Below are 19,690 nucleotides of genomic sequence, written 5' to 3' on the forward strand. Positions count from 1 at the left end.
TCCAACCAAATTGGATAAATGAAGCAAGGGATGAATGGAAGAAGGACGAAGAAGTATGGCCACTTATTCAAAAGTTGCAAAATATCCCAATTCAAACAATATTGCCAGAAATCAAAGAGGAAGGAAAAATCATATTGGAACCTGGAGCAGTCACAAAAACAAGAACCCGAAAGCTACGAAATCAATCAATTTTAGAGTACCTCATCAAGTGGAAGAACTTACCCGCTGATGATTCCGCATGGGAGGACAAGAATTTTATACAAAAGCATCAAGAACTACTCAAGCGTTGAGGACAATACTTTTTGAAGGAGAGGGGCATGTTAGGCCCCTATACAACTAGTGTAACCCCTTATTGTTGTTAGTACAACCCCTTTATTATGTTGATGTATCCATGTAGTTCCCATATTGTTAATAATGTGCCCCATAGAAGCCCACTATTTTTATTATTATGCCCTTACATTATTATTGTTATGTCGGCTCTGATTATATTATGACCCCTTAGACTCCTATATATAGAAAGGAGGTATTTTCATTTGTATCCTCCAAGAATTGTTCATTTATGTAATGTAAAGGAGGTTTTCCCCTCGAAGAGGCTGAATTATAAGGCATTGATCTATATTTTCTATCTTTCGTAAGTTGGTTTCATAACACATTTCTTATGAGTTTGATTAATGGTTCGCTTAATGATTCTGATTAAGTTTTTATTTGTTGATTCAGCTAACCCGTTCCCCTATGGGTAATAATTGGCAGAGTATTTATGTTTAAAACCTCTTTTGAGTGCAAATTCAGTCATAGCATTGCCAGAAAAATACGATGCATTATCAGACATTAAAGCAGAGGGTAAACCAAACCTGGTGATTATGAACTGATCTATGAAATCAATGATGTGTTCGGCATTAGCTATCCTGAGAGGAACTGCTTCTACCCATTTAGTAAAATAATTTGTAGCTGTAAGGACATACCAATGTTGTTTATAAGAGTGAGGAACGATCTCACCTATTATATCCAATCCCCATTGATCAAAGGGTTGATCGATATTGACTGGTTGCAAAGGCAACGATGGTTTCTTTTTTCTCCCAGCAGCAGTTTGACAAACTTGACATTTCCTTACATAGCTATGTGCGTCTTTGAATAGTGTAGGCCAATAGTACCCATCACACAAGATTTTATGTGTGGTAGTATCTCCAGCATAATGTCCACCTGCTGGTCCATCATGGAGTTCCTGCAACACCTTTTCAGCTTCAGATTTCTCGAGACATCTAAGGAGGACAGAATCATAATTCATCCTAAAAAGTACATCATTTACGAGTTGATATTGCTTAGCCTTCAACCTTAGAGCTATTTTCTTTGTATAATCGAGGTTTAAAGGAGCATATCCGTTCTTTAGATAAAATATGATGTTAGCGTATAATGATTCAATATCATTTAGGCTTACCTCATACGTTTGTATTTCTGCAGATGGTATTTCGGAAATAAGCGATGCTCCAGCCAGCATTTTGCAAAAGCCTTGACCTTTTACAATATTTGCTGGTTTGATTTCAGCGTCGTATTCTTGTAAGGCAGTAACCCAATTTGCTCTTTTCTCACCCACATCTTTCTGTACTAAGAGATTTCTTACCGCTGGAAATGGTATTATAATTTTTGTATGGGTTTTAAGTAGGAAGGGTCTGAAATGCTTGATTGCTTTGAAAATAGCATCAGCTTGTTTCTCGACGTCAGAATAGTTTAATTCAACCCCTTGTAGATTTGAACTGAAAAATGCAATTGGGGCTTCTGCCTTATCTTGATTCGCTTGAGTGAGTATCGTAGCATATGATCTATCAGAGGCAAATGTATATAAAATGAAAGGATCAGAGAAATTTGGAGTGTTAACAATCGCTTGTTTAATCAGATTGAATGCTTCATATTCCTCTTGGCCCCATTTGAATATTGAATTCTTTTTAATCATTGCTTGTAAGGGAGATACGATCCTTGAAAAGTCTGGAACAAATATCTTTACAAAATTAATCTGGCCAAGGAAGGATTGCATAGCTTTCTTGTTGTGAGGCAAGGGTATTTCGGAAATCTACTTGATTCTGTCGGGATCAATATGGATTCCAGATTTTGACACTATAAATCCAAGAAGTTTTCCTTCACTCAATGCGAAAAAGGACTTTTTTGGATTAAGTGAAATTCCATACCTTTGGCAATGTTGGAAGATCTGTTTTAAATCTCTGAGATGATTACCTCATTTTTTGGAATATACAGTTATATCATCCAAGTAGATTACTACTGATTTGTTTACTAATCCCTTAAATGCGATGTCCATGGCCCTTTGATATGTGGCGCCAACATTGATCAGACCGAAAGGCATATTTTGATAGGCTTAAGTACCCCATTTGGTTCTGAACATGGTCTTTAATTGATCATCGGGATGGACCAAAACTTAGTTGTAACTGGAGAAACTATCCAAAAATGACATTAATTCTAATCCTGCAATTGCTTGTAATATTTGATCCATGGGAGGAAAAGGAAAATTATATTTTTGGCAGGCTTTGTTAAGATTTTGAAAGTCAATGCAAATTCTAATTTCTCCATTTTTCTTTCTAACGGGAACCATATTGGAAACCCATTTAGAATGTCGAACGGGAAAAATGATTTTGGATTTCAATAACTTATTAAGCTCAGACTTGATCTGGTTCTCTAGATTAGGATGGATCTTTCTCAGCTTTTGCTGGACAGGTTTTTCATCGTTTATCATTGGGATAGTATGTTGAATGATAGAAGTGTCGTAAGTCTTAAGTTCATCATAGTTCCAGGGAAACACAATTTTGTATTGTTTCAGAAGACGAACGTATGCCAATCTTTCTTCAGGGGCTACACCAAGACCTAGATTGATATTCTGCAGCTTGGTATCAGTTCCTATATTTACTAATTCATAGTTCAGAGTTGAACTTTGAAGTTTTGAATTGGTAGATCTTTTGAATCGGTCTTTCAAATCATATAGGTCTTCCAATTTGACTACTGATTTTGGCATAGCATTATTAGTGCTATCTTGTTGCAATTGTTTGTCGTGTTGGTCCTCATCAATTATCTGATTAGTGTAAGATCCCTCAGATGTGAGGAAGCTTACAATATCAGGATCATCGTTGAAAATTCTCCAATTGGTAATATTATCAGGAATCGAGGGTCTAAAGATCAATTTGATTGAGAATCTGTCTGGGCTATAGTCTTCTGAGGGAATGAGCTTGGAAGCTATGTTTGCCAAGAGGCTAGCACTTGCATTTTGGAGTCTAGGAATTGATGAAATATTGAATGCTATAAAATGTTCAGTCAGATCTTGTACTAAAGATTGATAATGCTTTAAATGACCTGATATACAATGTATAGTATTTCGTACCTGTCTGATAACAATTTCAAAATCTCCGATGACTTGTAGATATTTGATATCTAATCCGATTTCTTTGTATAATCCTTGGACTAAAGCCTCATATTTTGCAGTATTATTGGTGCAATCGAACTCGAGTGTACAAGTTAGCATAGTTTTGTTTCCCTCTAGACTGATTAGTACGCATCCTGCTCCTGCTCCCTCGTTAGACTTAGAACTGTCAAAAAATAACTTCCAAAATAAAGATTTATTTACAGGACTATCTATAAAATTAACACATTTAGAACTATCTGTTTGAGAAAAAATTTCTACTTGAGATAAAACAGAATGTTCTAAGGTGAAGTATGAGCATTAAAATTTCCTAAGAAATAGTCGATAGAATAGTTGCCAATTATGTTGTTGTTGTATGCTACAGGTTCATTTTCTCCTTCCAATTCTGTTACTATGTATTTTTTATTTCTTTCTCGCTCAACCTTTATCTGATTTGGTTTACCATTGTAAGGGAGCCACATATGCGACCAATCAGTTGCAAAGTATCCATGAAGCTTTTTAGACCAATCTCCGTTAAGAATTAAGCCATAAAATTCTAGAATGTCTGCAACTAAAATATCGATAACTTGACATACCTTTGGATTAGTTGATAGCCTTATGGTAACCTGATTTAGTTCGTTGATGACTTCAACCTGTGACCGGTTCAGCTGAACTATGCGTACTGCAGATTTTTTAGGTTGGACGTTCAATTTTGCACATATCGTTTTAGGTAAGATATTAGATGAAGCTCCTGAATCTACTAAACAATTGTGCGAGTTTTTGTTGAAAACTTCATAAATAAGAAGAAATGGGGGAGTATGAGATCATGATCTTCATCCAATTAAAGCGATATTGTTTTGATCAACTTTATTAATCACATTAGTTGGACGTCTTCCCATCTCATGAGAAGCTTGCGAGATTACAGCAGCAGGCAGAGGTGCAACTGGTATTGCGTGTAACTCTTTTAAAAGTAGCTTTTGTTGGTGTTTTAACTTGCTCAATTCATAAAAAGTAATGTTAGCCCTAGTCTTCTTCATGTCTTCTATGATATTATACTCCATCTCATCCGAAACAATAAATGTTTTAGATGGTGTTGGTGAATCTATTTGGACTGGGCTTGTTTGAGTCACTTTAGGTGACATTTTCTTAGCTGTGACTTTATCCTTAGACATTGAACTTGCGCTCTTTGGCTTAGGAGTAGGTTGTGGAGGATCGAGTTGATTTCTACTTCTAGTACTGACCGGCGATGCCTCTTGATCCTCTTCATCTGGGAGGATGAAATCCCACATACCCTGTACTTCTACAACTTCTTCTTCATCAGTAGGCTCTTCGTTAGAAATTTCCTCTTCTTCTTCTTCTGATTCAGCATTTGTGATAGCATTGGGAGGCTTTGAATCAGTTGAAGGATTTCTTCTATAAGGCTTGTAAGGCTTTTTAGAAGAAGTATCTGCTACTTGTTTCTTAATGTCAACCATTTCGTTAGACATGGTTTTCAAAACTTTCAGCAATCCTTCTAAATCAAATGGGTCTTTCGATTGTTTCTTCTTTGGATCTTCTTTAAAAGTAACCTTCTTAGATTTTCTTTCATCGACAACGTTTTTATTTTCTAAAGCTATGATGCGTTTCTCTACCACTATTGCTTCCTTCATATTGTCATCTAAACTTGTTTTGTTAGCCCTATCAACGAAGATTGCTATGTTTGATGGTAGAGCAGATATGTACCACTCACTCGAACTTCTTCACTAGGCTTGGAGGCGGTAGGAATTTTGTTCAAAAGTTTATTGAAATGCGAGTTAAAATCTTTGATAGGTTCCCTTAATTCAGCCCTAAGGTTAGACAGGTCATTGATCAGTGTCGCAGTAGACTTGTCATCACCGAACTTAGTCAAGAATTGTTCTTGGAAAATATCCTAACTAGTGATAGATCTAGACGGTAATGAGAAATACAATGATCCGGCTGCTCCTTGCAAAGTGTAAGGAAAAATCCAGACAACAACGTCTTCATTAGTAACTCCATTGAGATTTATAGATAACATAAAGTTGTTTACGTGTTCTTCTGCTAGCATGCTTGCTTCAGGATTAAACTTAGGCAGCCATTTTTCAGGATGGGCCGGTATTTGACTCAAGGGCGCAAGCATTAACACTGCCCTTGGGTTATTCCATGGAGTTTGCGCCATCGTTGAACTACTAACAGAGGAAAGTGCAGAAGATGTTCCTTGTGGTTTGGAAGATGAGGATATTACAGTTCCAGATTATTGAGAAGCAGATGTTGAAGTTCCAGTGGTCTGGTGGACAATAATTTGAAGTGGAGGGGTGGATGGTTGACTTCCCGGTGGAGAAGTTGAGAAGGAGGATGATGACGAAAGAGTCTCGCTATTAGACCCTTTAGGTGATTTCCTTGCTCTTTTCGTTGTGGGTAGAGGTAATTCAGTTGGTTCAATACCAAACTTTTCACTCTGCAATTTGGTAAGAGGATGAGAAGGGTTATGTTGCGAAGTCACACTACCTTGAGATTTTTCAGATTTTTGGGGAGATATAGAAAATCGCTGAAGTTTATGGATCAAAGATTCAACTTCAGGAGGTTCAATAGTAGATTTCTCTGAAATGTTTGGGTTTGTGGTAGTGGTTGTTGTTTTATCAACTTCTTGCTCAAGATTTAAAGATTCTAAATGCGATGGAGAAGTCGGGGGAGATGGTGAGGGCGATTTACTCTCAGAATGGTATTTAGATTTAGATTTACTTGCCATTCATAGTTCGGGGCCCTCCTTCTAGCGCCAAATATGTTGAAGCCTCAAAAATCAGGTCTATAACAAGGGGGATACCCACCTAGTCTGGACCTTGGTTAGCAGCTCCTTTTCCGTTTGGTATAGTGGGTCCGACTGGGGATATGGGACCAGTTTCCCAATTTATGTGTGTGTGTGTTGAGAATTGATATTTCCTTTCTAATAATTTCTAAGCAAAATGCTTTTATTTTAAATCTAATTTATCAACAATGCAATTGTATTCTAATGAATAGAAATATCTAATTCTAAAACTAACCTGGGATTCTTTCAATTATGCGATCTAAAATAATTTCTAATGGCAATTGGTAATAAAGATCATTCAATTGCTATGAGAAAAGAATTCAATAAAGATAAACCGTTTCGTATAAATAGTTAGACGAAACAATTGTGAAAAACATATCGCATAATAACTCACTCATATATTCAGCATAAATAGAATAGCTATCATCGTACAGAAGTGCCAAATGATAACTCAAGCATTCAAGCATTCATATATAAATAGCTGAACATGAATATCACCTCAACACATAAGCATAAATAGTTAAGAGATAAAAGTACCATTTATAACGAGTTCTACTCATGAGCTTCAGCAATAATGATTTATCTCTTCTTAATTCAACATCCACTAAGAGTACAAAAGTGCAATTTCAGTAGCAGATATTAAACACGGATATCAATAAATCTTGTTCCATTCATTCATCAAAACCTCCTCGGAGGGTGCAAAAGTGCATGTTCTAAGGACAAGTTTTTGACAAATTTCAGGACCTTTCTCTAAATGCATGAGAAGGGTTTAAATACTACTAGCTAAATCTAAAAATAGTTTATTACAAAAATATAGGAGGCGGTTTAAATGACCGTCCTTTTTTCAGGAAAAAATAAAGTAAAACTAAAACTAAAACTGAATCTAAAACTAAAAATGGCAATTAACTATCTATGTATCTGTTCCTTGTAGTCGCAAGCATCCATCATTGGCTTGAGGAGAGTTGGCTAGCCGACCTCCGACTTTAGCTGTCCTGCGAAAATGGAATCGGTAAGTGCTGGTGCCATCTTCTCGGCAGAGTTAGTGATACATTTGAGAGTCATGCACTGGTTGTGTGGTTTAACCAAGTACGTCCGGTAAGAATCCCAATTTAACTTGGTTAATCTTTTGATGGACTCTGCTCTTTCTTGAGCCTTTTGTCTCCAGCTTGTCTGTAGATGTTGTACATTTGGTAGAAATTTACATACCACTTGAGGATATCTCTGATAAATACCACTGGTTTTTAGAACTTGGGATTTTCCTTTAGCCTTTAGCACTTTTTCCTACAATTTTCTCGGCTTACAGGTGACTAAGTGATTAGAGGCTTTCCTTCTCAAAAGGTTTTGAATCGTGCATCAGAAACTGCCTCCGTTTCTCAATCCGGGCTTCCCTGGTGCTATTTTTCGCCTCTTGCACACTTTTTGTTGGAAGATGTAAACCTTAAATTTTGTGGAAAGAACGACTCCATGAGTTCTTGGCTCTGAGTCTTAAATTGTCTCTCTGTTATCTCATCACTATCCAGTACCCATTTGACCATGTTCGTGTATGGAAGAATCTTAGGCCTCGCCGCTATCCGGTGCAAGAACAATCATGCTAGTTCTGTAATTGATGCCTCAGATGACCCGCGTGAGTCTGCAGTAGCTGTAATCTCCATTACTCTGGGATTTTCTTCCTTGAGTAGACTGTGCATGCTTTCCCAAGTAGTAATGCCGACACCTCTGTTACAAGTGGTGTCTGTTTATAAGGGAGTCATTTCTTTGTCTTCAGAACTCGGAGCTTTTCCCTTCTTTCCCATAATATTCTAAACAATGCTATGTATAGCTCTCTGCTTTTTGCTCCTCTAATTTGCAAATGAGGAAAGAGTAATGATAAGGAAAATGTGACAGGAAAGCTTTAAATGCCGAAATCATATAAAATATATCACCCTACGTGAAATGGCCCTTCGATCAGATCAAAACCATATTTCATTAATGATTACCAACTAACTCATTAAATTGACATTAACGCGCATCACTGGGCATCGGTTTATAGAAAAACTTTTTCGAATGACGAGCCCTGCAGATCTGCAATAAGGCGATTTTGCGATTTGATTCACAATATCGCAGATCCGTTGCGTGTGGAAATCATGCATTACCATATGTTTTATGTGAAATGCTTGCGAGACGCACCATCGCATATTGGTGGTTTGAGGTATTTCATTTTAAGTGATATTTGAGGCATGCGATGCGATGACTATCTTCAGTGCATGATTTCGCATCACGACTTCGCAATCTTAGGATTCTGTTTGTAGGATGGCACCCATTATCTTTTTGTGATGTGACGCTTTTTATTGAGAGAACGGTTTTGTTCAGACTTATCATAAAACTTAAGCCTTTTTAGATTTTTCGGGTATTCTACTAAGTTTATGATAGTAAGATTTATTCAAAAAGGGAATACAAGCACTAATTTACTTTTTTTAATTTTTTTGGATAAGGGTCCCCACTTATTTAGTATTAATGATAAAACTAAATAAGAAGGGGGGTTGTTGCTGGCCACAACACACCCTTAAGAGGGAACTCCATCAAAGATACCTTGGGATGTCAGGTCTACCACCAAGGCTATGCATGAAATGGAATTAAGTGGTTGAGTTGCTCAAAGGGTGAGAAGCATCTTTAGTAGGAGGTGATGATGGGCCTCAATAACATGTATGTAAAAAGTTCTGTATAGTCATCCTTCAACATACATTTACCTCTCTCCTTACATTGGATAACACCTTTTTTATTATAATGTGTGTATTAGGAAGATTAAAGGATGTTGATCATATCTTGTGGTCTAACATGATTAATGTGCAGGAAAAGGGTGCATTTATTATGCAGAAGTATGTTGGAGAAAGCTGGAGGAGATGTAGAAGGCATTTCCATTAAATTTACTCACCTAAAACTTAACTTGGTCCCTATATTTACCCACATACAGTTCGAGGATCTATTGAACAAATAATGCACTCAAGGATTAAGAGGATCTCATGGAACTAGATACACCTTTAAAGGGATTTGGAGGTAAGAAACCCTCCTTCTAAGGAGGTTTACCCTCAACCATTTTTGTAGAAATAAATAAGCCCAAGGGCTCAATAGGATTCAAACTTTTAGAGAAGAGTAGTGACTGTTAGAGCTAGGAAGCTTGTGCTTGTCATTTTCATTTCCATGTACTTGAGCGCTTTTTGAGATCAATGAGAATTCTTGTATTGTCTTAAATTTAAGTGTGTTCTATAGGGCTCAGTTCCCTTAGGTCAAGGCCCATCCCAAGCACTCTAGTCTCTCTCTTTGTACATTTTATCACGCATCTTTCTTTTCTGTATTTAGATTAGCAATATTTCCATTTTAGAAGTTGTGTTTATATGAATAGTTTCCTTTGTAAATTTACTAATCATCTCTCTTAGATAGTGTGGTTGTAAGCCTTGTATTGGAAAGCACAAAAATATAGGTTTCATTTTTCATGAAGTAGGAAGATCATGAATAAAATTCAACTCATCCACATTACACGAAATTTAAGCCTAAAAGTGGTTTCCTAAGGAAAAATAGGAAAATAATAGTTAAACTAATAAAACAATAGTTTTGAATTTTGGAGGGGAAAGAAGAAAACTACCCTTTTTAATTGTATTTTTGGCTTACCTCCTTATGGGTTTACTCATATTTCAAGTGTAGACACTCATTGGACACGGAATTGAATCCTACATTCAACGAGTATCCATTATGCAGCCTTTTGAGAAGACCCACATTGATAAACATTGAAGATAGATTAAAAAAAACGTGTTCAACACATTTTTTTAATGTGTTGTAGCTCCTAGAGACAAACCCTGGGTTGAGGAGAGCTCACTACCTAGGACATCTTACTCTCTCTTGAAGATAATTCGGTGCGGATCAAGAGATGAATGTAAAATGATTTTAAAGTTGGTTCAATTTCCTTTCTCAGAGGCAAATCCAATATACACATGAGCAAGGTATCATTCCCAAGAAAAAACGTTTAAGGTCCAGTGGATGACACACAGAGAATGCATCTTAAATTTTTTTTGTTACGGTAAGATGGGAAGAAGAAAAAAAAGGAAGGAACTCAGTGCAGAGGGCTCAATAAACACGTAAACCTATGCAACAAATCCCAGTATAATCATGAAAGGATAAAAGGAATGAAGTGCATAAATTATGGAGTGCATTATAAGGCTTTCATCTCCATGTCTCACAGGTACTATCTACTATCACACAACATAGGTAAATCAACAAATGTCACATGTACCATCTGTTATCACATAACGTTAGTAAATTTTTGATTTCACAAGTACTTCCTGCTATCACATAACATACACAAATATGTAATTTCATAGGTACTGTCTGCTACAATATAACATAAGTAAATATGGGATTTAAGAGTGAATCAGGTAGCTACAATTACATAATTTCTGAAGAAGAAAAACACACATGAAGTAAAATACAAAAGAAGAACACATACTACATATCCCAATTGATTCGAATCACCAGAGATTCTTCATTGATCTTTGAGAATGAAAATACATGTCACATGGCCTAAACTCGCGAAATATGCAAACAAAAAAAATAGATACAACCTCAAAGACAAGAAAATAGAACCATTGGAACAAGAAAATCTAGAACCTCTGGAACCAGAAAATCTTGAACCTTTCTAATGATTTTTTCCTCCCTCTTTATAGGGAGAGAGTCCAAAAAATAGTTACAAAATATCTTTAAAGTGCTAGTTCTCTTAACTGCCCAATTGTTTAAGCATGCGAATAGCCTAGTTGTACTAATGATTACATAACAGATTGGATTCTTTTCTTGAAAACACAATATTAACCAAAAAATGAGAAACAAGAGGTGTCACGATTGACACATCAAAATATCTCCCATGTTAATTCCTTTAATTGCCTCTGATCTGGCCACGCCTCTGCCATAATATTCCTCCATGGTTACCTGCCAATATGCTTGTTGCTTTCTCCCTTTAACTGCTTGAATTTCCTCACTTTGGAACTAGCTGCGATTTGATGTGGTGGCACTGGGAGGTGCTCTGCAACTTAGCTGCCGACCCATCCATATTATATTACCCATGTGCTACACTATCAGGGCCCAATACATCCTGTAATATTAGCATAGTGCAACTTTAGAGCACTTACTCATTGTAACTTCCTTTAACTTGATATTACAAAAATATAAAGTTTTGATTCCTCGAGCCCTTATGTGCTTATCTCCTTATTGTGCATATACCATAGAAACACCACCTGTGACCACCGATTTAGCGCTTAGGGACTACAATATCGGAGCCTTCCTTCGTCACAACATTCTTTAGAAAAGTCTTACGAATTCACAGAGTTTCAATGACTTCACCCCCTTCTATGTTTGGCCTCGTTACCATTTCTCCCCTATAGGGTTGTGTGTTGTGACCGTAGGCTCAATGTTTCGGTTCTAAATCCTTTCGGCTCTTGTCAAGGGGCTATCTCCCTTTGTAATCGTGCTCTACCCTTAGTTCTTTTAAATTCTTGAAACAAACTGCCTCTCCCCATCGGAGCTCCTCTCATCATAAGTTCTCCAATTTCCAATTAAAAATAGAGTTTTGATTCAACCTCCCTCCAATATTCTATATATCACTTAGGTGCTCATCCCAGCTCTACGCCCTTGGTCCTTTGGGTCCTCATGACCAAATGCCATTCAACATGGGAACCCCTTTCATCAGATCCTTTTCAAAAATAAATTGCATAGGAGTTCTGCTATTCACATCCCCGATATGGTTCATAGCACTTGGTGCTCATCCAAACTCTACACCCTTGGTTCTCTTGGGTTCCCATGACTGGGTGCCAATTTTACATCAGAGCCCCTTGATCAGATCAAAACTTTTTATAAAAAAATTTAAATAGGGGTTACGAAATCTCTTTCCTCTGAAATTCTGACCTCTGAGATGATGTCACGCTGAGGTCATCATATCCACGTGGTACCTCCTAAGTGGTGACACATGTCACCCATATTTGCCACATTACACCCTCGAAAATGTTGAAACCAACTACCACGTGTCCATTGTACGATAATTTCATGCCAACATCATCTGTCATGTCTGCTTCTCGGAGCTAATTACCTGCCACCATGTGTCTTCTTGAAGGAGAGAGAAAGGGGTCCCTCGGTTCTTGTTTTTTCATGTGATTTCCTTTGTAATTCTATTTTCCTCACTACCTCGGGGCTTCTAAGGAATTGTAATTGTTAAGGAGAATGAAACTCTGAGGCTCCAAAAGCTCTAGGCTTCTGAAATTAGATCGCTCTAAGGTTCCGATATCTGGTCGGTCTTTGAATAAATCACTGAGGTGCCTTAGTTCTGACCTCTGAAATGCCGAAGTCCCGATATGCCTTTTTGTCGGTCCTTTTGATATCGACACCCGATATTCTTAGTCTATCTCTGATATCCATTGTTCCAAAAATCGACTCCCAATATTTTGGCTCTCCTTTTTCAGCTCCCTTCTAGATCTCGGCCTCCGAACTTTGACACTTCCTCTTGGATTTCGGATTCCAAATTTCGGCACTTGCTTTTGGATTTCAGCTTCAAAATTTCAGTTCTCCCTTTCATTTTGACCTCCAATTTGCGGCTCTCCTTTTTGGCTTTCCCTTTAGTCCACCAAGAATGCACCTGTCCTTCTTTGCACCAAGGATGAAAAATAGGACCATTTGACACAAATATAAGATGGTGTGATAGGTGACAACATAATGTATCTTCAATTTTTATCAATGTGGGTCTTCTCAAAAGCATGCATAATGGGTAATCGTTGGATGCGGGATTCAATTCCGTATCCAACGAGTGCCTACACTTGAAATTTGAGTAAACTCATAAAGATATAAGCCAAAAATACAATTAAAAACTATTTTTTCTTATTTTCCCTCCAAATTATTTACATGTACCTCTTTTTAAATTTAAATGATTTTGATTGGTTTACATATTATGACATGGAAATTAGATGAAAATTTCATGGGCACTTTTTGGATGAAATTTCCCCTAATGTTCCTTTGTAGTTTAAATTCCTGCAATTGACATTGTTAGCATGCTTTAGATGTTTTCCAAGATTGGGTAATGCTTGCAGTGTGGAGGTCATAATGTTGGGTTTTAGGACATAGATTTGTCATTTCCTCTTTTCATATTAATATTAACACCCTCCTTCCTTCCTCACAACTTCTTCAACCACATTGTTTACCGATAAGTCTTTTCAGATTTGTTTAATGCCATCGTGTGCATTTCTCCTTATGCAAGATGGGCTCCTGAGGAGTACTAAGATTAAAACTATCACATACATTATTATTCCACCTTCCACTACCTTTCCTCACCTTCATATAAGCTTTTAAGTCCTCATAATGCTCTCAGATTAATTCCTGTAGTAAAACAAGGAAATCTTGTAACATCCTGTAGCAATCTTGTCGCTCCTATAACATTGTGTAAAAGCTCTCCAAACTTGACCAGAATCGTTCTTTAAGCTATATTTTTTCCTCCTAGCCTTGCATGATTCCCCTAGGCTTTGAAACCAAGTTTGAGGAAGAGTAGAGACCACTTATGACTTGTCTCTTCACCACTGCAATTCATTTCTCCAATTAGGGTTAGTAAACACGTTCATGAATTGAATGTTACAATGATGGTTTACATGATTACTTTTTGAAGCACTTAGTGAACTTTGTTACTAGGATATGATCTCTTTTGAATGTACTTATTGAGAGTTGATTTCATGCTCTTTACTTTATGCAAGTTAGATTAGGTTTCCTTTATCTGTTTTATATTTCCTAGGCTAGGGTTTCCATTTCAAGCATTTTCATTTCTTGCAAATAGACTAGAATTTACTTTAATTCACATTTTTATTCATGCAAGTAGATTAGCATTTACATATATGCAACATTTACATTCTTGCAAGTAGTTTAACATTTACTTTTATGCAAGATCTTCCATCCCTGCAAGTAGACTAGAGATTCCTTTTATACAACATTCTTTCATTCCTACAAGACTTATATTTAGTTGGTAGAATGGTCTTTGTACACCTTAGTTTGGTTCACTGTCTTAGAGCAACTTGAGTAGAGCTTAATTTACTATGCATACAACATTGTCACCTCTTAACTTTGTACGAACCCCGAGTTGATAAATTAAAGCTGGTATCCCTAGGAGTTGCAACATTTTTGTTGCAATACCAGAGCCCATCACATGGCGTAACTCCCTCTTGAATTTACCAAGGTTAATTCCTTGCCCCCAGTTGTCCCAAGCCGCGTAATCATCCATATTCTCGTCCAAGTGTTTGAGAGGCCCAAGTCCCGATGTTAAAGAAGAGTCACCAATTTTATATGGGATGATTCTAGAGGATCGTGAGATAAGGGAAAGGTATGTCATGAGATCGTAGGGCCTCCTAATAACTCATCCTTCCATTATTTGTGCTTGATCCAATCATTACACCATATACTTGACATATAATTTTGTATCTCATGGAAGAGGTTTAAAAATACCATTATTATTATCCTAGGCCAAAAGCCCTTGTTCCATGGAGACTCCTTTATTAGTTAAGGCATTTGCCTTGGAATTCAAATGCCTTTTGACATGATAAAACTTAAATTTCTCAAATTTCACAATTTGCAATTTTATCCTCTACATAATTGGAGGTTGATCAAGGCTAAAATTCCCTATGAGTTTAACCAATTGTTGGATGGCTATCATGGAGTCCCCAAACACCATCAATTACTGAATTTTCCTTGAAATGGCTAGCTCTATCCCTAGTACCACAAAGCCAAAAAGTCTGTTAATTGTAGCACTCCCCAAGCCCAAGCATATTGACTCTAGATTTCTTCATCAGGGCGATAAATAACCTCTCCCACTCCTGCCTCCTCTGGATTACCTTTCGTTGCTACATAAAAAAACATAAAGTTTTTTCCCTTACTTATCCTCTAATTTAGGACTTCTTCATTATCCATTATTATACAAAATGACTTTTTATCAACTAGTTTATGATTGAAGCTGCCAACATGATGCGAGACTTTACCTAGTTTTAGCTAATGCTGCTTGCTTAAGTCCTCCAATTCAAATGGATCATAACCTTGAGCTGTGATAGATTTAAAGAGTAGGTCCAATTAGTTGTTAAAGAGGAGTTTGGACGTTCACCATCAAATATTTCTTTGTTGCGTGCTAGCCATACAACCTAGCACAAGTACTTAGGAAAAGCCAACCACCCTAACACAAGTACTTAGAAAAAGCCAACCTACATCACATAGACACTGAAGTAGATTTCATGTTCCACAAGATTACTGAAATAGTTTCATGTTCCACGAGATTTTATTTTTCCAGAATTCAAACATATCACATCAGTAATTTAAAATGCTTGAAATAATAGTGACACTAATTATAATTATAATTATAATTTTTTATTTTAATTTAATTTCTAAAATTTTATTTTATTTTGACCAAACCAAAATATATATTATATATTACTTAGAAAACATCTTTTGAATATATATATATAAAATTTAACGTGGTCATCCGGCTACATGTCACATTGGCGTGGCACGTTCAGCTGGAAAAAAATAACTATTAGTAGGGCGTCGATATTTCAACAGAAAAATGACACTACTCATTTTCACCCTATCTTTTATTTCAAACTTTGTATGTCCATCCGATTATAAATAAGCGGGTGGCCCCAAGGAATTAGGCTATTCATTTATATAGGTTATGCAATGAATCTTTATTTCTACATTCAATTAATTTAGTTCGCTGAGTGGGAGTGTAACTTTTGAACGAGTCGTGGTCATCCCGGTTTCACGTCACATTCGCTTGAAAGGCGGTTCAAGAAAAAAGCAATGCAACGTGGTCAACCCGGCTACATGTCAATGCATGTCACGTTGGCGGGGGTGGGCGCACGGACAGCTAAAAGAAAAGAACACCCTCTCCCATTATTCAATGCGTCATGGTCATCCCGGTTTCACGTCACATTCACTTGGAACGCTGTTCAAGAAAGAAGTAATAATGTAACGTGGTCGTCCGTGGTCGTCCACGGACCACGTTTGCGGGGTGGGGCACGGACCTAAAAGAAAAGAACTTTATCAAGACCCCTCCTATTATTCAATGCGTCGATATTTCAACGGAAAATAAGGCTGAGGAATTGGGGTGGAATTTGGGTAAAAAATTCAATTTTTTTTTGTAGATGTAGTGTTTGAATTGGTGTTTGATGGTGGAAATAGATTCAGTATGATCAAAAACTTGTAAAATCCTTGAAATTTTGAAGTGTAACAATTATAACTTAAATTTACAAAAATCCTTACCAAATTTTCTCTAAATATAAAAAAATTAATTTATTATCCAGCATTAAGTGACTGATAAGCATTAAATAATCGAATATAAAAATGTATAAAATGTACGGCTGCCGTTCATTTAATAGCATGCTGAATATTTATATTTACAGGCTATGTTTTATTTTAAATTTTCTATATTCATTGGATTATAAATTTTATTTCAAATTTTCTAAGCCAATGCAGATTCTTAATTTCCATATTCATTCACTTGATTTTATGCAATTTTAGACACTCACCACTACCCGGGAACTTTCTTACATGAAGTCCGGGTCAATGACGGCTCTATGGTTCAATGCCGTGTGGATCATTCCAACTCTACCTCTGCCGGATCACTGCCCAGCTCTGGTTAATAAAAAGCCTCATCCCATCGTCATCCTCGACTGCTATCAGGTTCATAAGCTTCTCTCCTTCGCATACCATCCCTCTGTTTGCATATATGATATAAACAAATTCAAGGTTATAATCAGTATTCTTGCAAAAACAATATTGCCCAATCTTGCTGCTGAGATCCAGGGATAGATTTTGTCATCCGAGGGCCAAAGCCTAACGATTCCTGTCATTTCATCTCATCCTCTCCCAATGGAATTATATGTTCCTGGCCTTCCCTCTATCCCGATACACCTCGTCTTCCTTATCGTTACTGCCTGCTGTGCCTCTTTATTCCCCTACTCCCTAAGCTGGGACAAGCAATATGAGATCTGCCAATATAATAATACATGTGATAGCATAACTTTTGAGTATCCTTTCGGTGTAGGAAAGCATGGATGCGGTGATCCTCGCTTTCAGATCGATTGTGTGCAGAACTCAAATCCATTAATTGAGATTAATAATCAGGATTACACAATACTGCAGTATTACCAAAATAACTCCTTCCTGATAATCAAGTGCCAGGACTGCCAATTTTCAGATGAACTGCAAGCCTCCGAATTTGCAGGCTCTGCCTTCAACGTTACAAGCGGATACAAGTGGACTCTAAACGTGTACAAGTGTAGCGCATCTCCTGTGGAAGGGGAAATCAGGAAATGTAATGATACTTTCTATTACTCTTTGTACGACCTTGGGTATCTGCCGCTATGTGTTGTGGCCGAGCAAGTCATAGTTCATGATGGAATATCGGAATTGCTTTATAATGATACACAGAGAAATGAAAGCTGTACATCATGTCGAGAAAGTGGAGGGATATGTGGTTACAATGTTTCGGTTACAGATGGGGTTGCGCCGTTCCTCTGCTATTGCATGGATGGACCCAGTACCGACAAATGCTCTGGCAAAGGTATTCTTTCATTGATATTTATGTAGCAGCGGCTCTGAATATTTTGGTTAAGCAGCCGTGTCAATAAGCTAATTTCCCTTCATATTTGTGAATCAGGAAAGAAGGGTACGAATGGCGTTGCAATAGGTAAAGATACTCTCACAAGTATTTTCGCTGATCTGTTGATTGATATGGCTAGGTTTCTTGATTGCTAATATCATTTTAACAACTCCAGGTGTTTCCGCTGGAGCGGCTGTCTTCATAGCAGCAGCATTATTAGTGGGTATAACGTTATGTGCAAAGAGGAGAAAAGTCGCTTCTCGCTGCTCTGTTTCGAAGGTGGAGGAATTCCTAAAGGAATATGCTGATCAAATGCCAACCAGATATTCGCTCTCACAAATCAAGAAGATCACAAACAACTTTGCAGAAAAATTGGGAGAAGGGGGTTTTGGCGTTGTGTATAAAGGAAAGCTTAGAAACGGCACTCTAGTGGCAGTTAAGCTTCTCGATAGACATCGGCAGGGCGAGAGCACCGACTTCATGAACGAAGTGGCCACCATTGGTCGGCTCCATCACGTCAATGTGGTTCGTCTTTTGGGGTATTGCTTTGAAAGCTTTACAAGCGCACTGGTATATGAATTCATGGCTAATGGGTCTCTGGAGAAATTTATCTTCGCCGGAAAGGAGAAGGGGAGATCGTTAACGTGGGAAAATTTGTATTCAATAGCTTTGGGTGCTGCTCGTGGAATTGCATATTTACACCAAGATTGCGAGAATCGCATCATACACTTCGACATCAAACCTCATAATATATTGCTGGACGCCGACTTCACACCAAAAGTTTCTGATTTTGGTCTCGCAAAACTTTGTAGGAAGGGAGACGACCATATCTCAATGACTGCCATGAGAGGGACGCCGGGATATGTTGCGCCAGAGGTGTTTGACAGATCTCTGGGACCTGCTACAGATAAGTCAGATGTCTATAGTTTTGGGATGCTTTTGTTAGAGATTGTCGGGGATAGAAAGAACTTCGATTCAAAGGTGAGCCACTCCAGCCAGTTTTACTTTCCGGAATGGGCTTTCAAGCTGCTTGAAAGAGGGGAGTTGGGAATGAGATTGAGAGGAGGAGAAGTGGAAGCAGAAGATGAGGAGAAGGCAAGAAGAATGACTAAAGTCGGATTATGGTGCATCCAATACAACTACCATGATCGCCCAAGTATGAGCAGCGTTGTGCAAATGCTACAAGAAAATGGAGGCGAAGTCGCCAATCCTCCTTTCCCCTCGAATCCCCACTCAGCTTCACCTGAAAAACCGTTATTGTCTTCTGCTTCAATTTAATCCAGATTTCGGAGTTACAGATTGGGTTATTTAATCCAGTCTTGGATATCGGAGTTACAGATTGGGTTATTTAATCCAGTCTTGGTTGACATCTAGAGAAATTTCATTTATGCAGGCCTAAATAGCAAACTCAGATTGGGTTATTTAAATTAGATTGTTTTTTTTTCCAAATTAGGGAAATTATGAAAATTCTAAATTTGGTAAAGATTTTTGTAAATTTAATTTATTTATTCGTATAAAACTCGACGCGACGCCTATTTAAACTAGTCTTTGTTGACTTTCAGATAAATTTCATTGTTGCAGGTATACGCAAGTAATTAGGTCTATGTTGTTACTAATACGCTTCATACGCTTAACGTGTATTATGCTGGTGGAAGCCAGGGGTAATTCGGCTGGTTAAATTGCCGATAGTTCGGTTTCCTTACCAAGTTTCTTTATTATGCTGGTGGAAGCCAGGGGTAATTCGGCTGGTTAAATTGCCCATAAGTTCGGTTTCCTTACCAAGTTTTTTTTTTATGATGGTGGAAGCTAGGGGTAATTCGGCTGGTTAAATTGCCAATAAGTTTGGTTTCCT

The 19,690-nt window shown here is 37.5% G+C and overlaps 1 protein-coding gene across 1 annotated transcript; it reads left to right on the forward strand.

Annotated features, from left to right (window-relative positions):
• The first annotated feature begins 16,781 nt into the window (after positions 1 to 16,781).
• On the forward strand, positions 16,782 to 19,560 carry LOC149174578 (rust resistance kinase Lr10-like). Its single transcript, XM_089422636.1, has 3 exons — positions 16,782 to 17,799; positions 17,896 to 17,925; positions 18,014 to 19,560. Exons 1-3 carry the CDS (start codon positions 17,106 to 17,108, stop codon positions 19,114 to 19,116), a joined length of 1,827 nt encoding a protein of 608 aa, XP_089278762.1. The 5' UTR covers positions 16,782 to 17,105; the 3' UTR covers positions 19,117 to 19,560.
• The last annotated feature ends 130 nt before the right edge of the window (positions 19,561 to 19,690 follow it).

Source organism: Pinus tabuliformis, chromosome 4_1 (genome assembly GCF_031772625.1).
Source record: "Pinus tabuliformis cultivar Carrire ecotype Pingquan chromosome 4_1, CPIR1, whole genome shotgun sequence".
Classification (NCBI taxonomy): Eukaryota; Viridiplantae; Streptophyta; class Pinopsida; order Pinales; family Pinaceae; genus Pinus; species Pinus tabuliformis.

Excerpts from the sequence above, each read along its gene's own strand:
- LOC149174578 (XM_089422636.1), top strand. The coding sequence starts at position 17,106 with ATGGAATTATATGTTCCTGGCCTTCCCTCTATCCCGATACACCTCGTC. Across the intron at positions 17,800-17,895 it reads CGACAAATGCTCTGGCAAAG|GAAAGAAGGGTACGAATGGC; the intron begins GTATTCTTTCAT and ends TTTGTGAATCAG. Across the intron at positions 17,926-18,013 it reads TACGAATGGCGTTGCAATAG|GTGTTTCCGCTGGAGCGGCT; the intron begins GTAAAGATACTC and ends TAACAACTCCAG.